At 30.6% G+C, this 21177-nt stretch overlaps 4 protein-coding genes across 4 annotated transcripts; 1 reads left to right on the top strand and 3 right to left on the bottom strand.

Annotated features, from left to right (window-relative positions):
* The first annotated feature begins 668 nt into the window (after positions 1 to 668).
* LOC108467572 (uncharacterized) lies at positions 669 to 5379 on the top strand. Its single transcript, XM_017768247.2, has 12 exons — positions 669 to 998; positions 1776 to 1840; positions 2175 to 2273; positions 2437 to 2569; positions 2658 to 2717; positions 2969 to 3028; positions 3295 to 3417; positions 3646 to 3717; positions 3922 to 4059; positions 4156 to 4311; positions 4469 to 4573; positions 5135 to 5379. The coding sequence occupies exons 1-12, from the start codon at positions 774 to 776 to the stop codon at positions 5165 to 5167; spliced, it is 1269 nt and encodes a 422-aa protein (XP_017623736.1). The 5' UTR covers positions 669 to 773; the 3' UTR covers positions 5168 to 5379.
* Positions 5380 to 6495: 1116 nt separating this feature from the next.
* Positions 6496 to 7185, bottom strand: LOC108468555 (lysine-rich arabinogalactan protein 19-like). The gene has a single exon (XM_017769435.1). It carries the CDS (start codon positions 7183 to 7185, stop codon positions 6496 to 6498), a length of 690 nt encoding a protein of 229 aa, XP_017624924.1.
* A 1080-nt stretch (positions 7186 to 8265) lies between these two features.
* On the bottom strand, positions 8266 to 12972 carry LOC108470009 (indole-3-acetic acid-amido synthetase GH3.17-like). Its single transcript, XM_017771183.2, has 4 exons — positions 12540 to 12972; positions 12346 to 12447; positions 9131 to 9954; positions 8266 to 9042 (listed from the first exon to the last, which is right to left on the bottom strand). Exons 1-4 carry the CDS (start codon positions 12818 to 12820, stop codon positions 8465 to 8467), a joined length of 1785 nt encoding a protein of 594 aa, XP_017626672.1. The 5' UTR covers positions 12821 to 12972; the 3' UTR covers positions 8266 to 8464.
* Positions 12973 to 13742: 770 nt separating this feature from the next.
* Positions 13743 to 16936, bottom strand: LOC108470010 (indole-3-acetic acid-amido synthetase GH3.17-like). Its single transcript, XM_017771184.2, has 4 exons — positions 16571 to 16936; positions 16374 to 16475; positions 14606 to 15426; positions 13743 to 14515 (listed from the first exon to the last, which is right to left on the bottom strand). The coding sequence occupies exons 1-4, from the start codon at positions 16849 to 16851 to the stop codon at positions 13944 to 13946; spliced, it is 1776 nt and encodes a 591-aa protein (XP_017626673.1). The 5' UTR covers positions 16852 to 16936; the 3' UTR covers positions 13743 to 13943.
* Positions 16937 to 21177: the final 4241 nt, after the last annotated feature.

Raw genomic sequence — 21177 nt, 5'->3', positions numbered from 1 at the left:
TTGAATTTAATTAAACTCACTTAAATTGGAAAAAAATTATGAGTTTTGGGTATAAGGTAAACTACACTCAATGTCACTAAACTATTAATAAGTTTATATTTTGATCATTTAACTTTAAAAAATTACAAAACAGTCAATGAACCATTCAAAAGTTTTTATTTAAGTCATTGGGCTATTAATTTTTTTTTTAAAAAGTCTGGCTAGTAAGCTTCAAGCAACGATTTCACGATTAGTATGGTGGATCAATAACCATCGATAAGTAGAATAACATACCTTAGATTCAAGTGGATCTAACAGCCAATGTTGAAGATCGGAAAAGAAAATTTGTTTAGATTTTAATTCATAGATTTGTTACGTTCAAAGCTGTTTCATGAAAAAAAATTAAATTATAAAAGAGAATGGAAATGAGAGCTTTTGATTGGTGCAAGTGGTGTGAAAAAAGAAGGCTATGCAATAACGATTTTAACAGTCCAATAATTTAAATGAATAATTTCGAATAGTTCAATGGTCATTTTGTAACTTTTTGAAGTAAAGAGACCAAAATGTAAACCTACTAATAGTTTAGTGACTTGGAGTGTAGTTTACCCAAAATAGAATTCAAAATTCGGGTACTACGAATGCATCGGGTAACCCGACGGGTCCTTCCTTACACCATCATCGAATAAATCATATCCAAAAGCTTCTATAAACCCCAATAGAAAAGATGAAACAAAATTGAAAGCTTCGACGTTATCCAAAACCCACCTGCCACTTCTCTTTCACTTTTGATAGCCATGTCCCGAGGAACAGAGAAGCTTATAAAGAGTGTAAAGCAATTTGCAGATACCCAGTACAAGTTCTTCTCAACTAGATATGGACAACAAGTGATTGACATTTTGGAGTTCCCAATCAAAGTAGTGCTCTCTCCTTTCACTCTTGCCTTTGACATTGCTGGGTCTGCTCCTCGTGGGTTTGGCATCCCCGAGTTTATCTCCAAGCTTTCTCATACTTCTATCTTTGTAAGTTTTTCATCTATGTCAAGTTTAAGTCTTTTGTTCCAATGGTTTCTAAGTTTTTCTTCCTTTTTTGTTGGCTCCTATGTTCTTTGTTATAATTGTGCTTTGCTGTAATGTTTATCTTCAAGTCTATTGAATTTTTGAGCTTTTGTTGAAAGTTTTAACTCTTTTCCTCCAGTGGGTTCCAAGTTTTTCTTCCTTTTTTGTTGGTTCGTATGTTCTTTGTTATAATTATACTTTGCCGTAATATGTAGATTCAAGTCTACTAAAATTTTGAACTTTTTTTGAAATTTCATGTCGTTTGCTCCAATGGGTTCTAAGTTTTTCTTCCTTTTTGTTGGTTAGTATGTTCTCTGTCGTAAATATACTTTGCCGTAATGTGTAGATTCAAGTCTATTAAGTTTTTGAGTTTTTTGTTGAAAGTTTTAAGTCTTTTGCTTTAATGGGTTCTAACTCTCACTTCCTTTTTTGTTGGCTGGTATGTTCTTTGTGTTATAATTGTAATCTCCTGAAATGGGTAGCTTCTGTTCTTTTAAATTTTTGAGCTTTTCTTGAAATTTGATGTCTTTTGCTCCAATGGGTTCTAAGTTTTCCTTATCATTTTGTGGTTGGTATGTTCTTTATAGGTTAGGATCAGTCCATTATTTTTCATTCATTAAATGTGAAAGTCAACTTGTGAACCGTGATTAAACATGTAATAATGGACAAAAAAGTAATGAAGGAGGAGCCAAACCTGTTCTCTATTAATAATCATGATTTACTGAAATGTGTCCATCGCAGGCTATTGCTGCTTTGGGAACCTATGATATTGCTTTAGAGCTAGGAAAGAAGGTGATATGTCAAAGGTACATTTCAATATCCTTAGAAGTTAAATCCTGGATTTGCTCATCATTGATTAAATTTCGTAGAACTTGTGAATGGCTTCAACTTTTACGTTTTTCTAATAAAGAAACAAATAAAACAAATTTTCTACACTTAAGTTTCATACTTTCTGGCATATGTTCAATTGTCTGTTACTAAAGAAACACTGAACTTTTGGCACATCATTAACCATATTATTTATCAATGTCATGAAGTAGATCGGACAGTAAAATAAGAACCAAGTTTTGTTGAAAGGAATACATGTCTTCTATTTATTTCTTTACCTTTTCTTACATGAGACTGGTCTGTCAAGTTTAGGAACTGTCGTACTTGCAATGGATGGCAAGCTTTGCGGTGTACTATGTGCAAAGGATCAGGGAAAGTGCTCTATCAAGTGAAAACTCATTCCTTGAGAAGGTAAATCGACCTCCACTGTGTTCTTACTATAAAGTCGTAACTATATAGTCTTCTTATTTATAGTTTGAAATTTGAATCGCATTCTCAATAACCGACTTTGTTTAGCTATGTGAATTATGATTGTTTTTAATGTGAAATTTTGACTATTTCTGAATCTTCACAGTGGGGAGAAGGCAACCGCAGAATGTGTTGCAGATGCTATTGCTGATAATCGAGCAGAGTTAGTGCACCTCCCATCTGCCATTGATCTTAATGCACCGTTGCCATCTAAAGAATGCCCAACTTGTGATGGAAGCGTGAGTCTTATCTTTCTTTTGTTGGAGAATTTTCTTAACTGGACAATATTCAGCTTTGATCCTCTGTTCAAACATGTGTTGCTTGTAGGGAGTAATGCACTGTCCCGAATGCAAGCACAAAATACAAGTCAGGATCTCTGCGGATGATGTGAGTTGTTTCTATCACTCTTAGCGTATGGGACGTTTGATGATATACATTTTCTTGAATAAAAAAGGCTACTTGTTTAAGTACAACTTAGTTTCTTTCTTTTTTTTCTTTGTCAACTTTTTTAATTGATTGTATATTTCCAGAACATTCGACAACCTTGTTTTAGTTGTGCTTCTAGTAGCTTTGTTTGGGTTTTCTTGTTTGTTTCATGCTAAAGTTGCCCATCCTTAAATTTAGCTTGCTTTTTGTAGATAATGGAACCTCCATGGAAAGCCTATAACATCTTAAGGAAGATGGACTATCCATATGAGGCAAGTATCCTAACTTATCCATTACGTACTTTTCAATGTTGAAAAATATGGAGAACATTTTGTATCATCAAATAATTGAAAATGAATATGTTATTATCTAAATTCACTAGAATGCAAAAAGAGTCCTATTTCTGTTTTCCCATGCACGCCATATCTTTGATCCATCAAAATACTCAAGGTACTAGAATTAGTGTCCATAAATGATTCCTTGTCATATACTTCTTCTATTTTAATTTGATATCTCTTCGCCAAACTTGCCATTTCAGCACATTGTTCACAGCATGAAAGACCCCAGCATTGCAGCTTTTTGGTTGCTTACCCTGCCTCAAATTGTGGGTGGATTCGAGTATGATGATGATGTGAAGCAGAAAATTTGGTGGCAATACAAGGTATAGATGTCTATGATCTCACTTTTTTTCATATTGATATCCTAAGAATCCATGGCAATAAATGGATAGCATTTCAGAGATTGAACGTGAACTATATTTGTTAGAAATCTAGTCTACATGATAATATATATGCATGTATGTATGTATAACCTCACTACTCAATAAATGACATTCATTATTATCTAATCAAAGCATTCTTGTAACTGCTTTATTTTCTATTGAATTTAGGAATCAATGCGGTATGACCAACTACGGGATGTAGTGGCAAAGAGAAATCCAGGCTGGGAGCACTTGCAGGAAGTAAGATCATGTATTAATAGGCATTTTTTTTTTAGTAACATGTCTAAGACAACTTTGTAATACAATATGAGTCCTTGGAAGATCATATGTGTAGGATAGTTATGTCACACATGGGTACTTAAAGAAATTGAATAGTCGGAGCAACATATCATATGGTTTCTTTCTTTGGAAAGTTCATGACGTGACCTAGTTTAACATTCACAGGGCTTGATTACCCTAGATCCTGTTCGTGCGAGGGATGACCCTGTTGTAGTGAAAAATGTTCCTTATTACAAGGCCAAGAAAGCGTTGGAGGCCGAAGTCATGAGACTAGATCCTCCTCCAAGGCCACAAAATTGGGGTGTTAGTATCCTCAGCTGTCATATTGTATAATTTGTATATTTCATAGAAAGAAACTGTAATGGCAATAATCGGATTAAACTTTGGTGGTGCTTTCAGAATTTGGACCTTCCCCTAAATGCATCTTCGTGGAGCGAAGATGATCTTAAAGATCCAGCAAAACTGTATGAAATGACTGTTCTTCTTAATGCTCAACGAGAAATTGCTGATAAACTTTTAGATGCGCAATGGGAAACCAAATGGCGTCAAGAGAAGGTATTTAATCAAACTTGTGCCACCCAAGTCCAAGTATCATAACACACATACGTTTAAACTTATTTTCTCTTAGGGACTGCTTCCTTTATTTCTATAATGGATTCAGTATGTCTTATTTTTGTGTGTATTTCTATCATAACCAATATTTGATGTTTAGTTAAATGAGATGTTGGAGGAGAAGGTGCGACCGTACATTCAGAACATCGATAATGGCGTCCTTCCTCAACCAATCGTAATACCATCACAAACTGGGAATCAAAAGGTTTGTATTTTCTTTTTTCACTTACAAATGTTATGTTGTAGTCTTGTATTGAATGCAATTATAATCAGCTCTGATGGTAAAAGTATCATGGAGGGCTCGAACTAGGAGTCGGATTGTATTTTACCCCCCTTTACTAAAAAAATGGACAAATTAGTCGTTGTATGTTAAATCAAAGAGTAAACTGGTGCTTTTATTAAAAATTCCATTTATTTTTACTGATATAATCTAGTCCTTATACATCAGTATGAGTTACACATGGCATGCCACATGTCACTGTCGGTTATTTTGTCAACCATGTTAGTTTTTAACAATACAAATAGATTATGGACTTTGTTCAACATATGTATTGAATACGTATTGAACACGAGAGTATAATCCTTCAAATATATGAAAAACCTTCTAAGCAATAGCAGACTCATACCCAACACTCACTCTCCGGTTGGGATTAAATATTATGAAAGCAATGAGGATGATATAGGCTTATTGTGAAGTCTTTGCACAGCGGAAGTTTTAAACTTGCGAAATAATAATAATGTTGGTAACTTTGTGTTTATGTTGCAGAGGGCTAGAAGGAAGAGATGGCTATTCTTCTGAATCATTTCAACCCATTTTTGTATCTATTTATAGCCATGGCTATGACTAAATTTTCCAATCTTGTATTTGTGATTTAGGCATGAATATTATTCAATAAACTTTTTCAAGGTACGAGCCGGTAGACTTTATTCATATCGGCTCTGGATAATGTAATTTGTACTTGGGTTGAATTACTATTATAAAAGTATTTTTATTTGAATTTAATTACAAAATATTTATTAATAACTTTTTATTCTAATGAATGGTAATTTGGATGGCCCGAGATTAGCTTAGATAAAAAAAAAATTATAATATTTCATGAGTAGTCCATATTTGAGGTATTTATGGTTTGAGTTGGGTTGGGTTTGGGTCAAAGACTAATTTAAGCCTATTTTAGAACCGTTTATATTATTTTTAAATTTTTTAAAAATATTTATATTGTTTTATTTGATATTTAATAATTTTATACATTTCTTATTTATTATAAATTTTATATAGTATTAACATTATTTTAATATTTACATTGTATAGGTTTATTTTTTAATGTGTTCTAAATTACATAATATATAAAAATAACATAATATAAAATATTATAAACTTAAAATGAGTTAGACTAGACCTTGAATATTTAAGTTTGAGCTCGACTTATATTTTAAGTAGATTTAATTTTTTTGCCCAAGCCTATTTTCGGGTATAATATTTTTGTTAAAATCCTCTCAAATTTCAAAGGGGTAGCCTGACCTTTGAACAAGTCTAATTGAGATGAATATTAATGGATTAAATTTTGATATAATTACTTAGTTGCCTCTAGCAAATAAGTAGGGTTGATAAAGAAGGATCAAGAAAATCCAATCTCATGTATAAAAAATTCTTTTTGGGTCATAAGAAGGTTTATGTATATTTTAATTGAAAGGAACTGGAAAAGAAATTGTATTAATTTGAAATTTTAGGTAAAATTAATAAACAAAACTATGGTATAAAATATATGAAAAAATGTGAAAATTATTATTTTTAAATTATAAAATTCAAAATATTCTAATTTTATTTATGAAAATTAAAATTTTAAAATTTATAATATCTTTCTTTTCAAATTAACTTATCTGTATTATATGTAAAATAATTTAAACATCTTTACTTTAAAAAGTATTATAAAGCATTTTTTATAATAAAATAATATTATTTGAGAATACAAGACTAACAAATTAAAATTAAAAAGGAAATTATAATATAATAGAATTAAGTCCTAAAATTAATACAAATAAATATGCAAAATAATAATAATGACTTGAATTTGCTTTTAAAACACTTCAAATATCGAAAGAATAATTTGACTAAGCTACTCAATATTTCTAAAAAACACCCACAAAGCTACTATATACCATACTCAATAAGACACTAGCTGCTAACACTATCACACTTGAAGAAGTTGAAGTTGCAAATGACTTGGAAGGTGGCACAGCCGGCGTGAGATCGCTGGCCGGGGATGGAGTTGAATCTTGGGGTGATGTTGACGGTAGAGGTGGAGATAATTGTTTCGGGGGAGGTGATGGTGGATTTGTAGGAGCCAATGTTGGAGCATGATGCTTGGGAGAGTGTGCAGGTGATGCAGATGATTGTTTAGGAGGTTCAGCTACATGTGGTGGTGGTGGATATGTAGGAGCCAAAACTGGCCCTGCAACCGGACCATGATGCTTTGGAGAGTATGCTGGCCCTGGGGATGATTGTTTAGGAGGTTCAGCTAGAGGTGATGGAGATGATGGAGCCAAGGCTGGTCCTGCAACATGGCCATGATGCTTGGGAGAGTGTGCTGGCCATGGAGATGGTCCAGGTAAGACAGATGATTGTTTAGGAGGCTCAACTACAGGTGGTGATGTAGGAGCCATGGTTGGCCTAGCAACTGAACCATGATGATTGGGAGATTGTGCTGGTCCATGCAAAACAGACGATTCAAGAACAACGAAGTTTCTATAGGCATCAGAGAAAGAGAGGAGACAAATAATGAACACTACGAAAAGGCTAAGAGATCTATGAGATTTCATATTGAATGATTATATGATGATTTGTGTGATAAGTCATATATGGGTGCATATATATACCTATAAGTATGCATAGGAAAAGGAAAGAAAAATTATGGGAAGAAGCTTCAAGGAAAGCTTTTTCAAACCCTAAATTATGAGAAAGAAATCAAAAGGAATCAAAACGGTAGCAAATCAATAGGAATTAAACTGATACTATGGAAATTAACGAAATTAAAGTTGATTTACTTTAATTACATAGTTTTGATAATTTATGTGGCTTACTAGGATACAGCTAATATTTAAAACTTGCCATGTTAATTTGATAATTTTTAAGTTAATTTTTTCACTTAATCTTTTAAAAAGAATTAAATTAAAGATTAAATTTGACATTATGATTTAAAATAATAAACTTATACACCCTAGTGTATATATATATATATTTGTATTTTGCTTAATACAAATTCGAGGACCATCTTGTAAAGATTCCAAGTAAATTATAGATATAAGTAGAGGTGTTCATGAGCAGAGTTAAGTTCGAGTTGGACCACTATATGATATTAATATAGTTTATGCTTGCCCTAGCTCGGATTGACTCGAAATATGGGCCTAATATTTTATCCAAGCTCATCAATTTTACAAATGACAATCACAAGCCCATTTAAGCCCATCCATATTATTTTTAAATTTTTAAAATATATATATTTATATTATTTTGATTTAATATTTAAAATTTATATATTTTATTTATTAAAATTTATATATAATTATCTTAATATTTTTTAATATTTACAATATAATAGTATTATATATTACTACAAATTTAATTTTTATGTGTTATAAATCACATAATATAAAACATTAAAAACTTTTAAAAAATGGGCCAAATCAAAGCTAGGATCAAGTTTTAAATGTTCAAATCTGAATTTGACCCATATGGAAAATAAGTTTGTTTTTACCCAAGCCCATTTTAGGCATAACGTTTTTGCCTAAACTCTCTCAAATTTCGAGCCAACCTTGGATAAATAATCTTACCTATGAACAAATCTAAATATAAGAATGTACTAACCAAAACGGTCAATACCGATACTAATACAATGCCTCTTGCACCAACTCTCTACCTTTTTCCATTGAAGAAAACAAAAGTACAACTAATAAGAATAACAATAAAATTGTTCTTTAAGCTAGAGGCTTAAAACAAATAACATTGGAAAATGGAAACAAAGTAATATTAAGTCACAAGGCATAACCTAAATTAACAACAACAAAGGAGTTTTTTTCTCTCTTGAAAACATTGCAAGGATTAGTTGTCTTGTATAGGAGTTCTTGGGCTGAAAAACTTGGCTATAACTCTTGAATCCAATATATTTAAAGCTTCTTTAGATTTGATGCAAATAGGTGTCTTGTATTGGCTCAAAGAAGCTCCTTTGGTCACAAAGTAATCCATTAATGACTCAAAAGTTCCTTGTTTAACAACCCTAATCTCCAAAGCTGCAATCATGTTTTCCTTCCTATACATTCTATATGTAAAATGCAATGAATCTTCCATTTTAGAGCAACATTGTTCCATTACCTTTGGGTCAAGTTCTTTGCCGTTCTTGTTGTTGTTGTTGCCTTCTTTTGGCTTAATCTCCCAGAATATGACATAGTGACCTGGTGTTGAAGATGTATCACCGTAGCTAGTGTATTCTGTTAAGATGAGTCCAAGCGGATCGAGAAGTGCCTTTGCTTCTGCCACTGCCTTTAAGATGTCTGCTTCACTTGTTCTTTCCATATCGACGCCTAGAGCAACGTTTTGCCTCCCAACAAATTGGAACTGAGGTGTATTGTTGTGAAAACCGGTCACCTTAATAATGTCTCCGACTCTATATCGATATAATCCTGAAAAGTTTCGATCATTATATCATGTGTTAGGACATGGCATTTGAATGAATTCGGCTTATGATTTAAGAGTTTGAGGAAATCATACCCATAGAAGATGTGACAAGTACTTCATAACATTGACCAAGCTTCACGTTTACGAGATCAACTGGTCCGGTATCTTCATGATGAGACATGGCGTTTAACTGAACCTGGTTTTGAGAATCTGTAACACAGTCTTCTTTTATCGAAAGGAATTCATAGTAAACCGTATTTGGGAGAAATGTGTAAGAGACATCTGAAGGTTTACATAGAGGTTCCAAGTTGATCCCGACGGCACCTTCCGAGCAAGCATAAAAACCTGACACTAATGGTAGCCCACCACAATAGAACTCAAGTTCTGCAGTATATTGTAGCATGGCACCCGTACATACGGTACCAATGTACTTTGTTTTAGGCCATAGCTTTCTGATTATTCCTTCCCATGATTTACAACTACATACGTCTTCTATCAAGTCAGCCAATTCTAGATTAGGCTTCAACATCAATGATGCTGCATTTCTGCAACCCGAGTCAGTGATCCATTCACTTATTTGACCGGTTTTTATATTAGAGCATAGCTCTTTCCAGTTACTTTCTAAGAACTTGATACTTCTTACAACCGTAGATGCAAATATTGAACCAATCATGACGACCTCATCACGTTGTATTAAACCAAAAAGTATTTGACAGTACATGCTTTGTTTGGTGTCCGGGCAAAAAATAGTCTCAAAAGGGCTACTGTAAAGCTTGGGTAAAATAGCTTTAAAGCTACTCCCCTTGAATGCTCGTGTTGAGACTGCACTTGCTTTGAGTCCAGAAGGAGTTTCGACATCTGGTTTGGCAAACATAAGTTCCATTCTTTTACCGGCTTGGTTTATGTCACCAAAATGCCTGTAAATGGATAAAACCGAAGTGGTTAGTTTTAGGACTCGGTTCTTCAGAGCTGTTTCTATGCCAATAACCAAAACGAGAGGGGCTTTCAGCAACAATGTCTCAGGAAGATCCAGCAGGATGGAAACCAAAAACAATTTATGCTACGTTTAGAAATTCTGGACTCGAATTTCATTTGCCATATAAGTTACGAGAATGAAATGCATAAGCATGAATTTCAAGTTCACAAATATCTTCAAGTCAAGTTCATCAATGTATAAGCAACCAACAAATCTATGAAAATTAAAGAGCTTTTGTACCTAGAAAATGAAAGAAAATAACTAGTGACTGTACCAGTATGCATTCTAACAGCCAATATATTAGGCCCTAAACCAAAGCCAACAACCATATATAGACACTAAACAGTCTCCTGTTTTCGTTTTTCTTTTGAACATGAGACAAAGTTACCAATACTTCAAGCCACCAACATAAGCCTCCATTTGATTTATTGAAAATAACTTCTGAAAAATGATTTTTTGGTGTTCGAATGAATATGTGTAAAATATATTTTTGTTGTTCGACAGATTTCCTAAAAATATTTTATAAAAGTTGTTTTCAATGAAACAAACATATATTTGAAATTTTCTTATATTTCAATTGTTTAATTAAGTTTATTTTATATTTATAAATTTATATTTTCCATTGTTTTTTTAAAACAAACATGACATAAATATATTTGTTATAAAATATTACAGTGCAATTTCCTTTTAACAATCAAAATATTTGATAATCAATTTCATATATAAACTTAATAATAAACAATCCTTAATTAAAACTTAATTTAAATTATATATATTACATATATGAGAGTACATATTGAGAGATTAGAGTTGTAAGGGACAAATGAAGCTAAGCATTATTTAAACAAATATTCATGTTTATATAATTAAAACAATCATATTTTTATACTAAATTAAAATATGTCATAAATTATTGTACTCTTCATAAATTTAAATTTTAGTCCATATACTTTTATTTTTGGGTTAGTCCTACTTTTAGATATCAAAATTCAAGTTCAACTGTTACCATTATTAAAAATATTTTGTTAAATTCATGTTCACTATAAAGTTCCGAGTATTTTTATTTAAAAATGTGACATAAACAAAATTGACAAAAATTTAACGATGTTAACAATTGGACTTGATTATCAAATTTGAAAAGTAAAAGACTAAATTTTTGAAAATAAAATTACAGAGACTAAATTCCAAATTTGTGAAGAGTACATAGACTTATGACATATTTTAACCTTTATAATATAAAACATTTATTATTAATATATTTAAAATTATCATAAATATTTATTATTAAAATAAAATTGAAATATTAAATAATTTATTTAAATAATAATTTATATTAATAATTTATATGATTAGATATAGATAATTAAATATGTATGTTTAATAATATTGAAAATTATAATATTTTATATTAATATTTTATTAATTTTAAATATTTTTAAAATAAAAATAAAAATTATTATAATAATATTATTAAGTTTGACTTAGGTTAATTTTTATATAAAAATAAAATCATTCATAAAGTAGTTCTTTCGGTAAAATGACTTACATTTAAAAAAATTCTAAGTCATTTTACAAGAAAGATTCTTTCTGTAAAATGACTTACATTTAAAAAAAAAATGACTTACATTTAAAAAAATTCTAAGTCATTTTACAAGAAAGATGGCTTATTTTTTGTTGACCTACAAGTTATTTTCAGTTGGTCAAAATGTTTTCTATGAAATAAATACGGAAAAATGCAGAAAATATTTTTCAAAAACCATTTTCAGTTAAATAAATAGAGCTTAAGAAACTTGTGTTATTCAAACTCGGGTGTAAATTGGATACTAGTAATTTTTATAAAATTTTCATATATTTAGAAGGCCTTGAAAGGATCATTTCTCTAGACTCATTTAGGGGTGTAAATGAGACACTAATACTACCATGCTATTCAAGTTTAACTCGAAAAACACTTGAACTTGGTTCAATAATTATTTAGCGGAGATTAAGCTATCGATCGAGCTGAAGTTGAGCTTAATTATACATCATTAAGACTAAGCTTAATTATCAAGTCGAGCTTAAACTCCAACTTGAATAGGTACAAATTTATACCAGTTCGAATATAAAAATTGATAAACTAGTTTAATGGTTATATCTCAAGCCAACCCCTAGCTAAGATAGATATTTGATTTAACTCAAGCTTGCCCATATTTGGATTTGGTTCAATTACACCCTATACTTATTCATCAACAAGTAAACAATGAATTTTACAAGAAGCTGGAATAAGATGGCAATGTCGCATGTTTCAATCTACTAATCTATCACGCTATCAGTGTATAAATCAAATTATACTTACTTTATCATCAAAGACCGGTACAACTTATTAAATGTCGCCGTTATGTGAGCACTTTCAGCCGTGGTAGGTATCAGCTTCGGCAGCCCACCCGAAGTCCCAGAGCTGCATTTAATCAAACACATGATAGACTTAGGATTAAAGAAACGAAAGAAAGAAGAAGGGAAACACAATGGAAAACAGAGAGAAATCCATGCCTTAAAGAGAACCCAATGAGGGGTTCAACTAAAAGTATATCAGATGATGCCTCCCCATTAGCTATCCGATCAATATAAGGCTTGAGATGTTCGTAAGTAACGATGGGTACATTTTTTTTAAAGAGTTGCTTGTCGGTTTGGCCATGGAGGAATCCCTGTAAATACTCAGTTTCAGCATTTTTACTCAGTATTTCACCCAATAACTGGTCTTGGATTTGTTGAGCATCTGTTGTTAGTTCCTCCAACATCTTCAACCCACTTTCATAATCATTTGTTGCCATCAAAACTGGTTTTCTGGTCTGTAAACGATTAGATCCTGGCAAACCCTATCTGTTTTGGTTTTTATCTGACTTTGAAATCTATTTTGGACCGCACGTGAACAGAAGCGCAATGTATCTTCCTCATGCTTTTTTCTTTATCATTTTATCTTTTTAAATTTAAATTTAAATTTTTAATTTTTAATATAATATAATTTTTATATTTTTAAAATGTTATTAATTATCTCAAATAGTTAATTTTATTTTTATTCAATTAAAATATTATATGATATATATATATAAATTGAAAGCGGATTTAAATTTAATAAGTAGAGGGATTAAATTTTCAAAATTAAAAGTAGAACGAAATTGTAAATTTACGAAGTGTAAAAACTTAGAGTTATGATGTTTGAACCGAACCAAACCGATTGTTAGACCAGAAACCGACCGGCGTATCTAAAGAGAGGTATCAGATCAATTGACTTGCAAACTGGTACAAACCGATTAAACAATGTTAAAAAAATCAATTGAACCGGGTTTTTATTTTTGTGATTTTTAATGATTTATTTAATCGAACCGTATGAATTAGTAACCTAGCCAATTCAACTACGGTCTAGTTATGAAAATCTTGCTTAAATTTTATTTTAATTTTCAAATTTTTACTCTATAATTTAACATAAATAAAGTAATCAACATGATGCGAATGGTAACTGGAGCATACTAATTTCAATATAAAGTAACTTCAATATCCGCCATAGACATATCCAAATCTATATCCACATATTTTTGTGGTATATAAAGTATCTTTTATATATTTTATATAATCGTATCGTGTTATACTTAATATAAATTCAATACTAACTTGTAAGAGTTTCAAGTAACTACACATATAAGATATAATAACATAAAAATCAATATGACCAATACTAATACAATACCAATTGCATTGATTCTATGCCTTTTCCATTGAAGAAAACAAAAATACAAGTACTAAAAATCAAAATTAAAATTTTCTTTTAAGCAAGGTATTTAAAAATAATAATAACACTAGAATGAAGTTAAATACTAAAGAAGAAAATGTCACAAGACATAATCTAAATTAAGAAGAAATGAGTTCTTTTATTTTCTCTGGAAAACATTGCAAGGATTAGTTGTCTTGTATAGGAGTTCTTGGGCTGAAAAACTTGGCTATAACTCTTGAATCCAATATATTTAAAGCTTCCTTAGTTTTGATGCAAATAGGTGTCTTGTATTGGCTCAAAGAAGCTCCATTGGACACAAAGTAATCCAGTAATGCCTCAAAAGCTCCTTGTTTAACAACCCTAATCTCCAAAGCTGCAATTATGTTTTCCTTCCTATACATTCTATATGTAAAATGCAATGAATCTTCCATTTTAGAGCAACATTGTTCCATTACCTTTGGGTCAAGTTCTTTACCGTTCTTCTTGTTGTCTTTTTTTGGCTTAATCTCCCAGAATATGACATAGTGACCTGGTGCTGAAGATGTATCACCGTAGCTAGTGTATTCTGTTAAGATGAGTCCGAGCGGCTCGAGAAGTGCCTTTGCTTCTGCCACTGCCTTTAAGATGTCTGCTTCACTTGTTCTTTCCATATCGACGCCTAGAGCAACGTTTTGCCTCCCAACAAATTGGAACTGAGGTGTATTGTTGTGGAAACCGGTCACCTTAATAATGTCTCCGACTCTATATCGATATAATCCTGAAAAGTTTCGATCATTATATCATGTGTTAGGACATGGCATTTGAATGAATTCGGCTTCTGATTTAAGAGTTTTGAGGATAATGTTACCTGTAGGAGATGTGACAAGAATTTCATAACATTGACCAGGCTTCACGTTTACAAGATCAACAGTTTCGGTATCTTTATGGCGAGACGTGTGTAACTGAACCTGGTTTTGAGAATCTGTAACACAGTCTTCTTTGATCGGAAGGAATTCATAGTAAACCGTATTGGGGAGGATTGTGTAAGAGACATCTGAAGGTTTAGATAGAGGTTCTAAGTTGATCGCGATGGCACCTTCCGAGCAAGCATAAAAACCTGACACTAATGGTAGCCCACCACAATAGAACTCAAGTTCTGCAGTAAATTGTAGCATGGCACCTGTACATACGGTACCAATGTACTTTGTTCTAGGCCATAGCTTTCTCACTATTCCTTCCCATGATTTACAACTACATATGTCTTCTAGCAAGTCAGCCAATTTGGGATTAGGCTTCAAGATCAATGATGCTGCTTTTCTGCATCCCGAGTCGGTGATCCAATCACTTATTTTACCTGTTTTTATATTAGAGCATAGCTCTCGCCAGTTATTTTCTATGAACTTGATACCTCTTAAAACCGTAGCTGCGAAGATTGAGCCAATCACCACGACCTCATCACGTTGTATTAAACCAAAAAGTAACTGACAGTACGTGCTTTGTTTGGTGTCCGAGCAGAAGATAGTCTCATAAGGGCTAGTGTAAAGCTTGGGCAAAATGGCTTGAAAGCTACTCTCCTTGAATGCTCTCGTTGTGACTGCACTTGCCTTGAGGCCACAAGGCGTTTCAACGTCTGGTTTGGCAAACAAAAGTTCCATTCTTTTACCAACTTGGCTTAGGTCACCAAAGTGCCTATAAATGGATAAACCGAAGTGGTTAGTTTTAGGACTCTGCTGTTGTAAAAGCTCTTCAGAGCTGTTCCTATGCCAGTAACCAAAAGGAGGGGGGGGGGCTTTCAGCAACAATGTATCAGGAAGATCTAACAGGATGGAAACCAAAAACGATTGATGCTACATAATTCATTTGGGGTTAAATCACTTTATGCCTGAACTTGAGAGCTTTTCCCGCATAAACTTTTTTTTTATACCGTATATAGACACTACACAGGCTCCTGTTTTCATTTTCTTTTGAAGATGAGACAAACTCACCAATATTTCAAGCCACCAACATAACATATATAAGATACCTATATTATTCAAACTCAGGGGTGAGTTGGATATAGACTTGATAATCACCCGCGCACTCGTCTAGACTTAAAGATTCATCCGAAAAATGAGAGGATTTAAATAAAAATATAAGACTAAAAAATGAATTTTAACAAAAATAAGGTCCGTTTTCTAAATAGGTCTAGCATTGGGTAAAATTTTTTGCCCTGACTTAACCCGAATTTGCTTAATTTTATTTTTACTGTCATTTTACTTTTATATTTTTATTGTTTTTATTTTGTATAATTGTTGTTTTGTTGTTAATTTTATTCTTATTTTAAAATAAGACTTTTTATTGTATTTTTAATTTATTGAAAAATATTTATTTTAATGTTTAGCATTTTATTTAAATCTAAGTTTAGATAAAATTTTAGTCTATTTTTAGACTAGGTTTGAAGATAGAAAATAAGTCTAAAATTTTATCTTGTACCGACTCCCCGACTCGTCTAATTGAAAACAACTAACTTCTTAAAAAATCATGTCTCTAATCTCATTCATCAAGAAGAAATCAATGAACTTTACAAGCACCCGAAATAACTTAGCTATGTTCCATGTCTACTAATCTATCACTTTCAGTGCATAAATCATACTTACTTGATCATCAAAGATAGGTGCAAGTTACCCAATGCCGCCGTTACGTTAGCACTTTCAGCCGTGATAGGTATCAGCTTTGGCTGCCCACCCGAAGTCCCGGAGCTGCATTTAATCAAACACATGATAGAAAAAAAAAAGAAAAAAAAAGGGTAAAACACAACGGAAAAACAGAGACGGAAATCACAGAAAATCCATACCTTAATGAGAACCCAATGAGGGGTTCAACTAAAAGTATATCAGATGATGCCTTCCCATTAGCAATACGATCAATGTAAGGCTTGATATGGTCGTAAGTAACAATGGGTACATTTTTTTTGAAGAGTTGCTTGTCGGTTTGGTCATGGAGGAATCCCTGTAAATACTCAGTTTCAGCATTTTTTCTCAGTATTTCATCCAATAACTGCTCTTGGATTTGTCGAGCATTTGTTGTTATTTCCTCCAACATCTTCAACACACTTTCATAATCATTTGTTGCCATCAAAACTGGTTTTCTGGTCTGTAAACGATAAGATCCTGGAAAGCTCTCAACTGTTTCCTCTTTTTTTTCTTTGACAGAGTTTTTGGAAGCTAAATATAGAGGGACTGCCTTATCCAGAATTTATATTATTACTATTTTTGTACCATACTTACCATAATTGTTTTGTAAAAATAAAAGGAAAAATTTAAAATAGTCACTTTTGTTTGTCTCGAGTTATATTTTAGTCACTTATATTTGTAACTTTATATTTTCGACACTTATGTTATCATATTGTAACATTTTAGTCACTGAGCGTTAATTGTCATTAACAGTGTAATGGTAAGCTAACATGGCACGTTAAATAGTCATTTCAAACAAAAAAATTAGGTTAAATTTTAGCTCCAAACGAAAAAAATATAGGAACCAATTGTATAATTTAATCTAAATTTTTTGTTTGAAGGATTTAACGTGTCACGTCATATTGTTACACCGTTAACGACAATTAATGGCTTAGTGACTAAAATGTTACAACATGTTAACGTAAGTGATGAAAATGTAATATTTCAAACATTAGTAATTAAAATATAAAATAAAATAATAATAATAGTAAGGTTAAATTTGCTATTAGTCCCTGTATTTTGCGAAAATTGTTGATTTAATCTTTGTACTCTTCGAATTTTAAAATTTTAATCTTGACCCAAATAGTAGTAATTAAATCTGTTTGGTTAAATTTAATCACTTATCTTATACTAGAGTTGTCCATGGGTTGGACTGTCTAAAAAATAGGAGGGTTTAAATAAAAATATAGACGCGAAAAATGGGTTTGGGTAAAAAAACAAGGCTCGTTTAGAAAACGGATCGAGTTTTGGGTAAGGTTTTTTGGCTCGGGCCCAACCCAACCCACATTTAAAAAATTTTGTTGTTTTTGCTAATGTTTTTCGACTTTTTGTCACTGTTTTACCACCATTTCACTATTATATTGCTATTATATTGTTGTTAATATTTGGATATTGTATAACATTTGTTTTATTGTTAATTTTGCTACTATTTTAGAGGCATTTGCTTGTTAAGTTTCACTTTTCTTAATGTTTTTTAAGTATAAAGATTATTTTAATTTATTTTTAATTTGTTGGGAAACATTTATTTTAATATTTTTAGTGTATTTGGTGTATTATATATTTTTTCTATAAAAAATAAAATAAAAAAAACTAATACAAGCTGAGCTCGGGCCTAAAATTTTGTTAGGGCCCAACCCATGGACAACTCTATCTTGTAGTATGTGTACACTTGTAGGTTTGGTTCATATTCTTCAATTAAATTATTCTAAATCCCTATACATTTCAAATTTTGAAATTTCAATATTGACGTAAATGACAATGGTTATTAATCCATTAATTGGACTTTTTGTGAGTAATATATAGAAATAAGGTTTATGAGTAAAAAAAAGCCCTCATTGAAAAATCAAAAAAATCAATTAAGCTCTCATCAAATTTAGCACCTAATTGAGCCCTTAAAGATAAAAAAAATTAATCAATCAAGCCCCTTCGTTAACGTTGACCAAGTTTGGTTGTTAAGTTTTACTAACGGTTGATTGACCAATCGAACGATGACATGTGGTGGTTACTATACCACATCAACAAATATATTTTAAAAATAAAGAATCCTAAAAATAAATATATCTTTTAAAAATAACTATTAAGAAATCAAATCTTGAACCTGGAAAATGGTTGTCTAGGTTCACCCTAATTGTAATTTTTAATAATTATTTTAAAAAGTATAGAAAACTTATTAAAATTATTTATAAAAATATATATATTTATTAAGCAATAATTTGAGTCAAAAGCAATTCAAATTTAAAATATCTTTTTAGGAATTTTTTTTACTTTTAAAAAATAGTTATTGATGTGGCATTTGATGATGTATAAGTGGTTGCTACATGTCACCATTAGATTAATTGTCAGCCACATCAACAACTTTTAACGATTAAACTTGATCAATGTTAACGGAGGAGCTTGATAGACTAATTTTTCATTTTTAAGGGCTCAATTGGGTGCTAAATTTTGTTAAGAGCTTAATTGCTTCTTCTTCTTTTTTTTTTTTTACTAAAAAGTCTATAATAAACGGCATGGTATTACACATAAAATAACATATTTGATGTACCATATTTTAAAAATAACAAAATTTAATAAATTTATCAGTTATCGTTTAGCAATGATTGAATAAAAACTAAAAGTGACCAAGTTAAAGTACAATAATGAAATTCACAATTTTTACAAATTATAGGGACTAATGACAAATTTTAACCTAATAAAAAATCCCCAAAATAATAATAATAAAGCGTATGACATCCTCCTAAAGTTATTCACAAAATAAATTATTAAAATATAAATTTATATATTTATAACACATTAATTACATGAAAATAAAAACAAAAACAAAAACATAACATACAATATTTTCTTATTTTCTTCTTTCCATTATTATCATAAGGTCAATTATAAAGATAGTAATTTTGTTTGTTTCATATTACATTTTAGTTATTTATGTTTGAAATGTTACGTTTTTGTCACTTACGTTATCATTTTGTTACGAAGTAGTCACTCTACTGTTAAATTCTATTACCTCCCTAACGGCAGTCCTATGTGGCAGTCCAAATAGATTTTAAATGCCAACTGGATGTCTTACGTTACAATCCAAATTAAATTTATTTAATTAAAAACCTATTTTCATCCCAACAACTGGACATCTAAGTTGGCATTTAAAACTCATTTAGACTACCAAGTAGGACTATAACAAAATGATAACAAAGTTTAGCGGTAAATTGACCACTTCGTAACAAAATGATAATGTAAGTGACTAAAATATAACATTTCAAATATAAGTGACTAAAATATAATCTGAGCAAAACAAAAGTGACTATTTTTGTAATTGAACTTTCTCAACTTCCCACAACTTTAAGTAATTTATTTTATATTTATAATTGTAATTTACGGGATATTAATTAAATATTATGATTGAAAGTTAAAATATCGTTATTATTTTATTGTTTTCACGTGTGGTTTTGATTTTAGAATTATTGAATATTAGTGATTTATTTTTAATTTTTATACATTTATTGAGTCTTAACTTGATTGGCATAAGTATTGTTGTCAATGTAAGAGGACGTGGGTTTGAATGAGCTAAAGCGCATTATCCTCATATTTAAGTGTTGGGAGAGGTTATTAGAAATGCTCATGGGTTGAGCTTAAGTATAATATTAACATACTTTATACTTGCTCAAACCCGGCCCTACCCGAAATATAAGCCTAAAATTTTATCTAAACCCGTCTATATTTACAAAAGACTAACCCAATCCCATTTTAGACCCACCCATATTATTTTTTAATTTTTTAAAATATTTATATTTATATTATATTATATTAATATTTAATTATTTTATTTTATTTATTTATTGAAAGTTTTATATAGTCATCTTAAGATTATTTTAATATTTATATTAGAATAGTATTGTATATTTAATATAGGTTTACTTTTTTAATGTGTTCTAAATTACATAATATATAAAAATAACATAATATAAAGTATTATAAACTTAAAATGGGCCGAGTTGAGCTCGAAATTTGAACGTTCAAGCTTGAGCTTGGCCCATATTTTAAACGTGCCTAATTTTTTTGCCCAACCCTCCTAACGTGCGGGCCTTCAAGCCTAGACGGGTAACTTGACCTCATAAATAGGTCTAAGGACTATTAGTAATTTTAAAGATTGTGTCAAAAATAACGTATAATCCGATTATTAAAAAAATCAATAAATTATTTAAATTATTATTTATTCTTGAATATTTAAATCAAATTCAAGTTTTCTATATTTATCATTTTGTTTTAAAAAATTAAATCGCTTATAATAAAAAATAATTTACAAATATGTTTTCAAATAAAACAGCCGACCATGCATGTGTTTTTGAAGCAAATCTCGAGAAATCTTGCTTTTCATCTTCTTTCTTGTTGTATACCACACCATTGAAAATTATGATATCATTCACGCGACTACCATAGCTCAAAAATAAGTTCAAAATTTTATATAAGTTTAATTTAGATAAAAATATTAAAATATGAGCTCAATTTGATCTATTTATATTAAATTTGTTTATATAATTTTTAAAATATATATAATAGACTTAAAAATATTAAAATAAATATTTTCTAATAATTTAAAAAATATATTTAAATAACGTTAAAATAAGTATAACTTAACAAGTAAATACCTCTAAAATAGTAACAAAATTAATAATAAAATAAGAGTTATAAAATTTCTAAGCAATGATAATAAAATAGTCGCAACATAATAGTG

This window comes from Gossypium arboreum, chromosome 8 (assembly GCF_025698485.1).
Source record: "Gossypium arboreum isolate Shixiya-1 chromosome 8, ASM2569848v2, whole genome shotgun sequence".
NCBI lineage: Eukaryota > Viridiplantae > Streptophyta > Magnoliopsida > Malvales > Malvaceae > Gossypium > Gossypium arboreum.
Note: the sequence above shows the minus strand (reverse complement) of the source record. Positions and strands in the feature narration are given on the sequence as shown.

Bases quoted from the DNA above. Each gene is read 5' to 3' on its own strand.
- LOC108470009 (XM_017771183.2), bottom strand. From the start codon at position 12,820: ATGGCAACAAATGATTATGAAAGTGGGTTGAAGATGTTGGAGGAACTA. The intron at 12,448-12,539 runs GCATGGATTTCT...GATTAAATGCAG, and splicing joins CTCATTGGGTTCTCTTTAAG to CTCTGGGACTTCGGGTGGGC. The intron at 9,043-9,130 runs GTATGATTTCCT...GAAACTTTTCAG, and splicing joins ACTTGTCACATCTTCTATGG to GATTATATCGATATAGAGTC.
- LOC108467572 (XM_017768247.2), top strand. From the start codon at position 774: ATGTCCCGAGGAACAGAGAAGCTTATAAAGAGTGTAAAGCAATTTGCA. The intron at 2,570-2,657 runs GTGAGTCTTATC...TGTTGCTTGTAG, and splicing joins GCCCAACTTGTGATGGAAGC to GGAGTAATGCACTGTCCCGA. The intron at 4,574-5,134 runs GTTTGTATTTTC...TTTATGTTGCAG, and splicing joins CACAAACTGGGAATCAAAAG to AGGGCTAGAAGGAAGAGATG.
- LOC108470010 (XM_017771184.2), bottom strand. From the start codon at position 16,851: ATGGCAACAAATGATTATGAAAGTGTGTTGAAGATGTTGGAGGAAATA. The intron at 16,476-16,570 runs GTATGGATTTTC...GATTAAATGCAG, and splicing joins CTCATTGGGTTCTCATTAAG to CTCCGGGACTTCGGGTGGGC. The intron at 15,427-16,373 runs GTAAGTATGATT...ATCCATTTATAG, and splicing joins CACCTATCTTTGATGATCAA to GCACTTTGGTGACCTAAGCC.
- LOC108468555 (XM_017769435.1), bottom strand. From the start codon at position 7,185: ATGAAATCTCATAGATCTCTTAGCCTTTTCGTAGTGTTCATTATTTGT.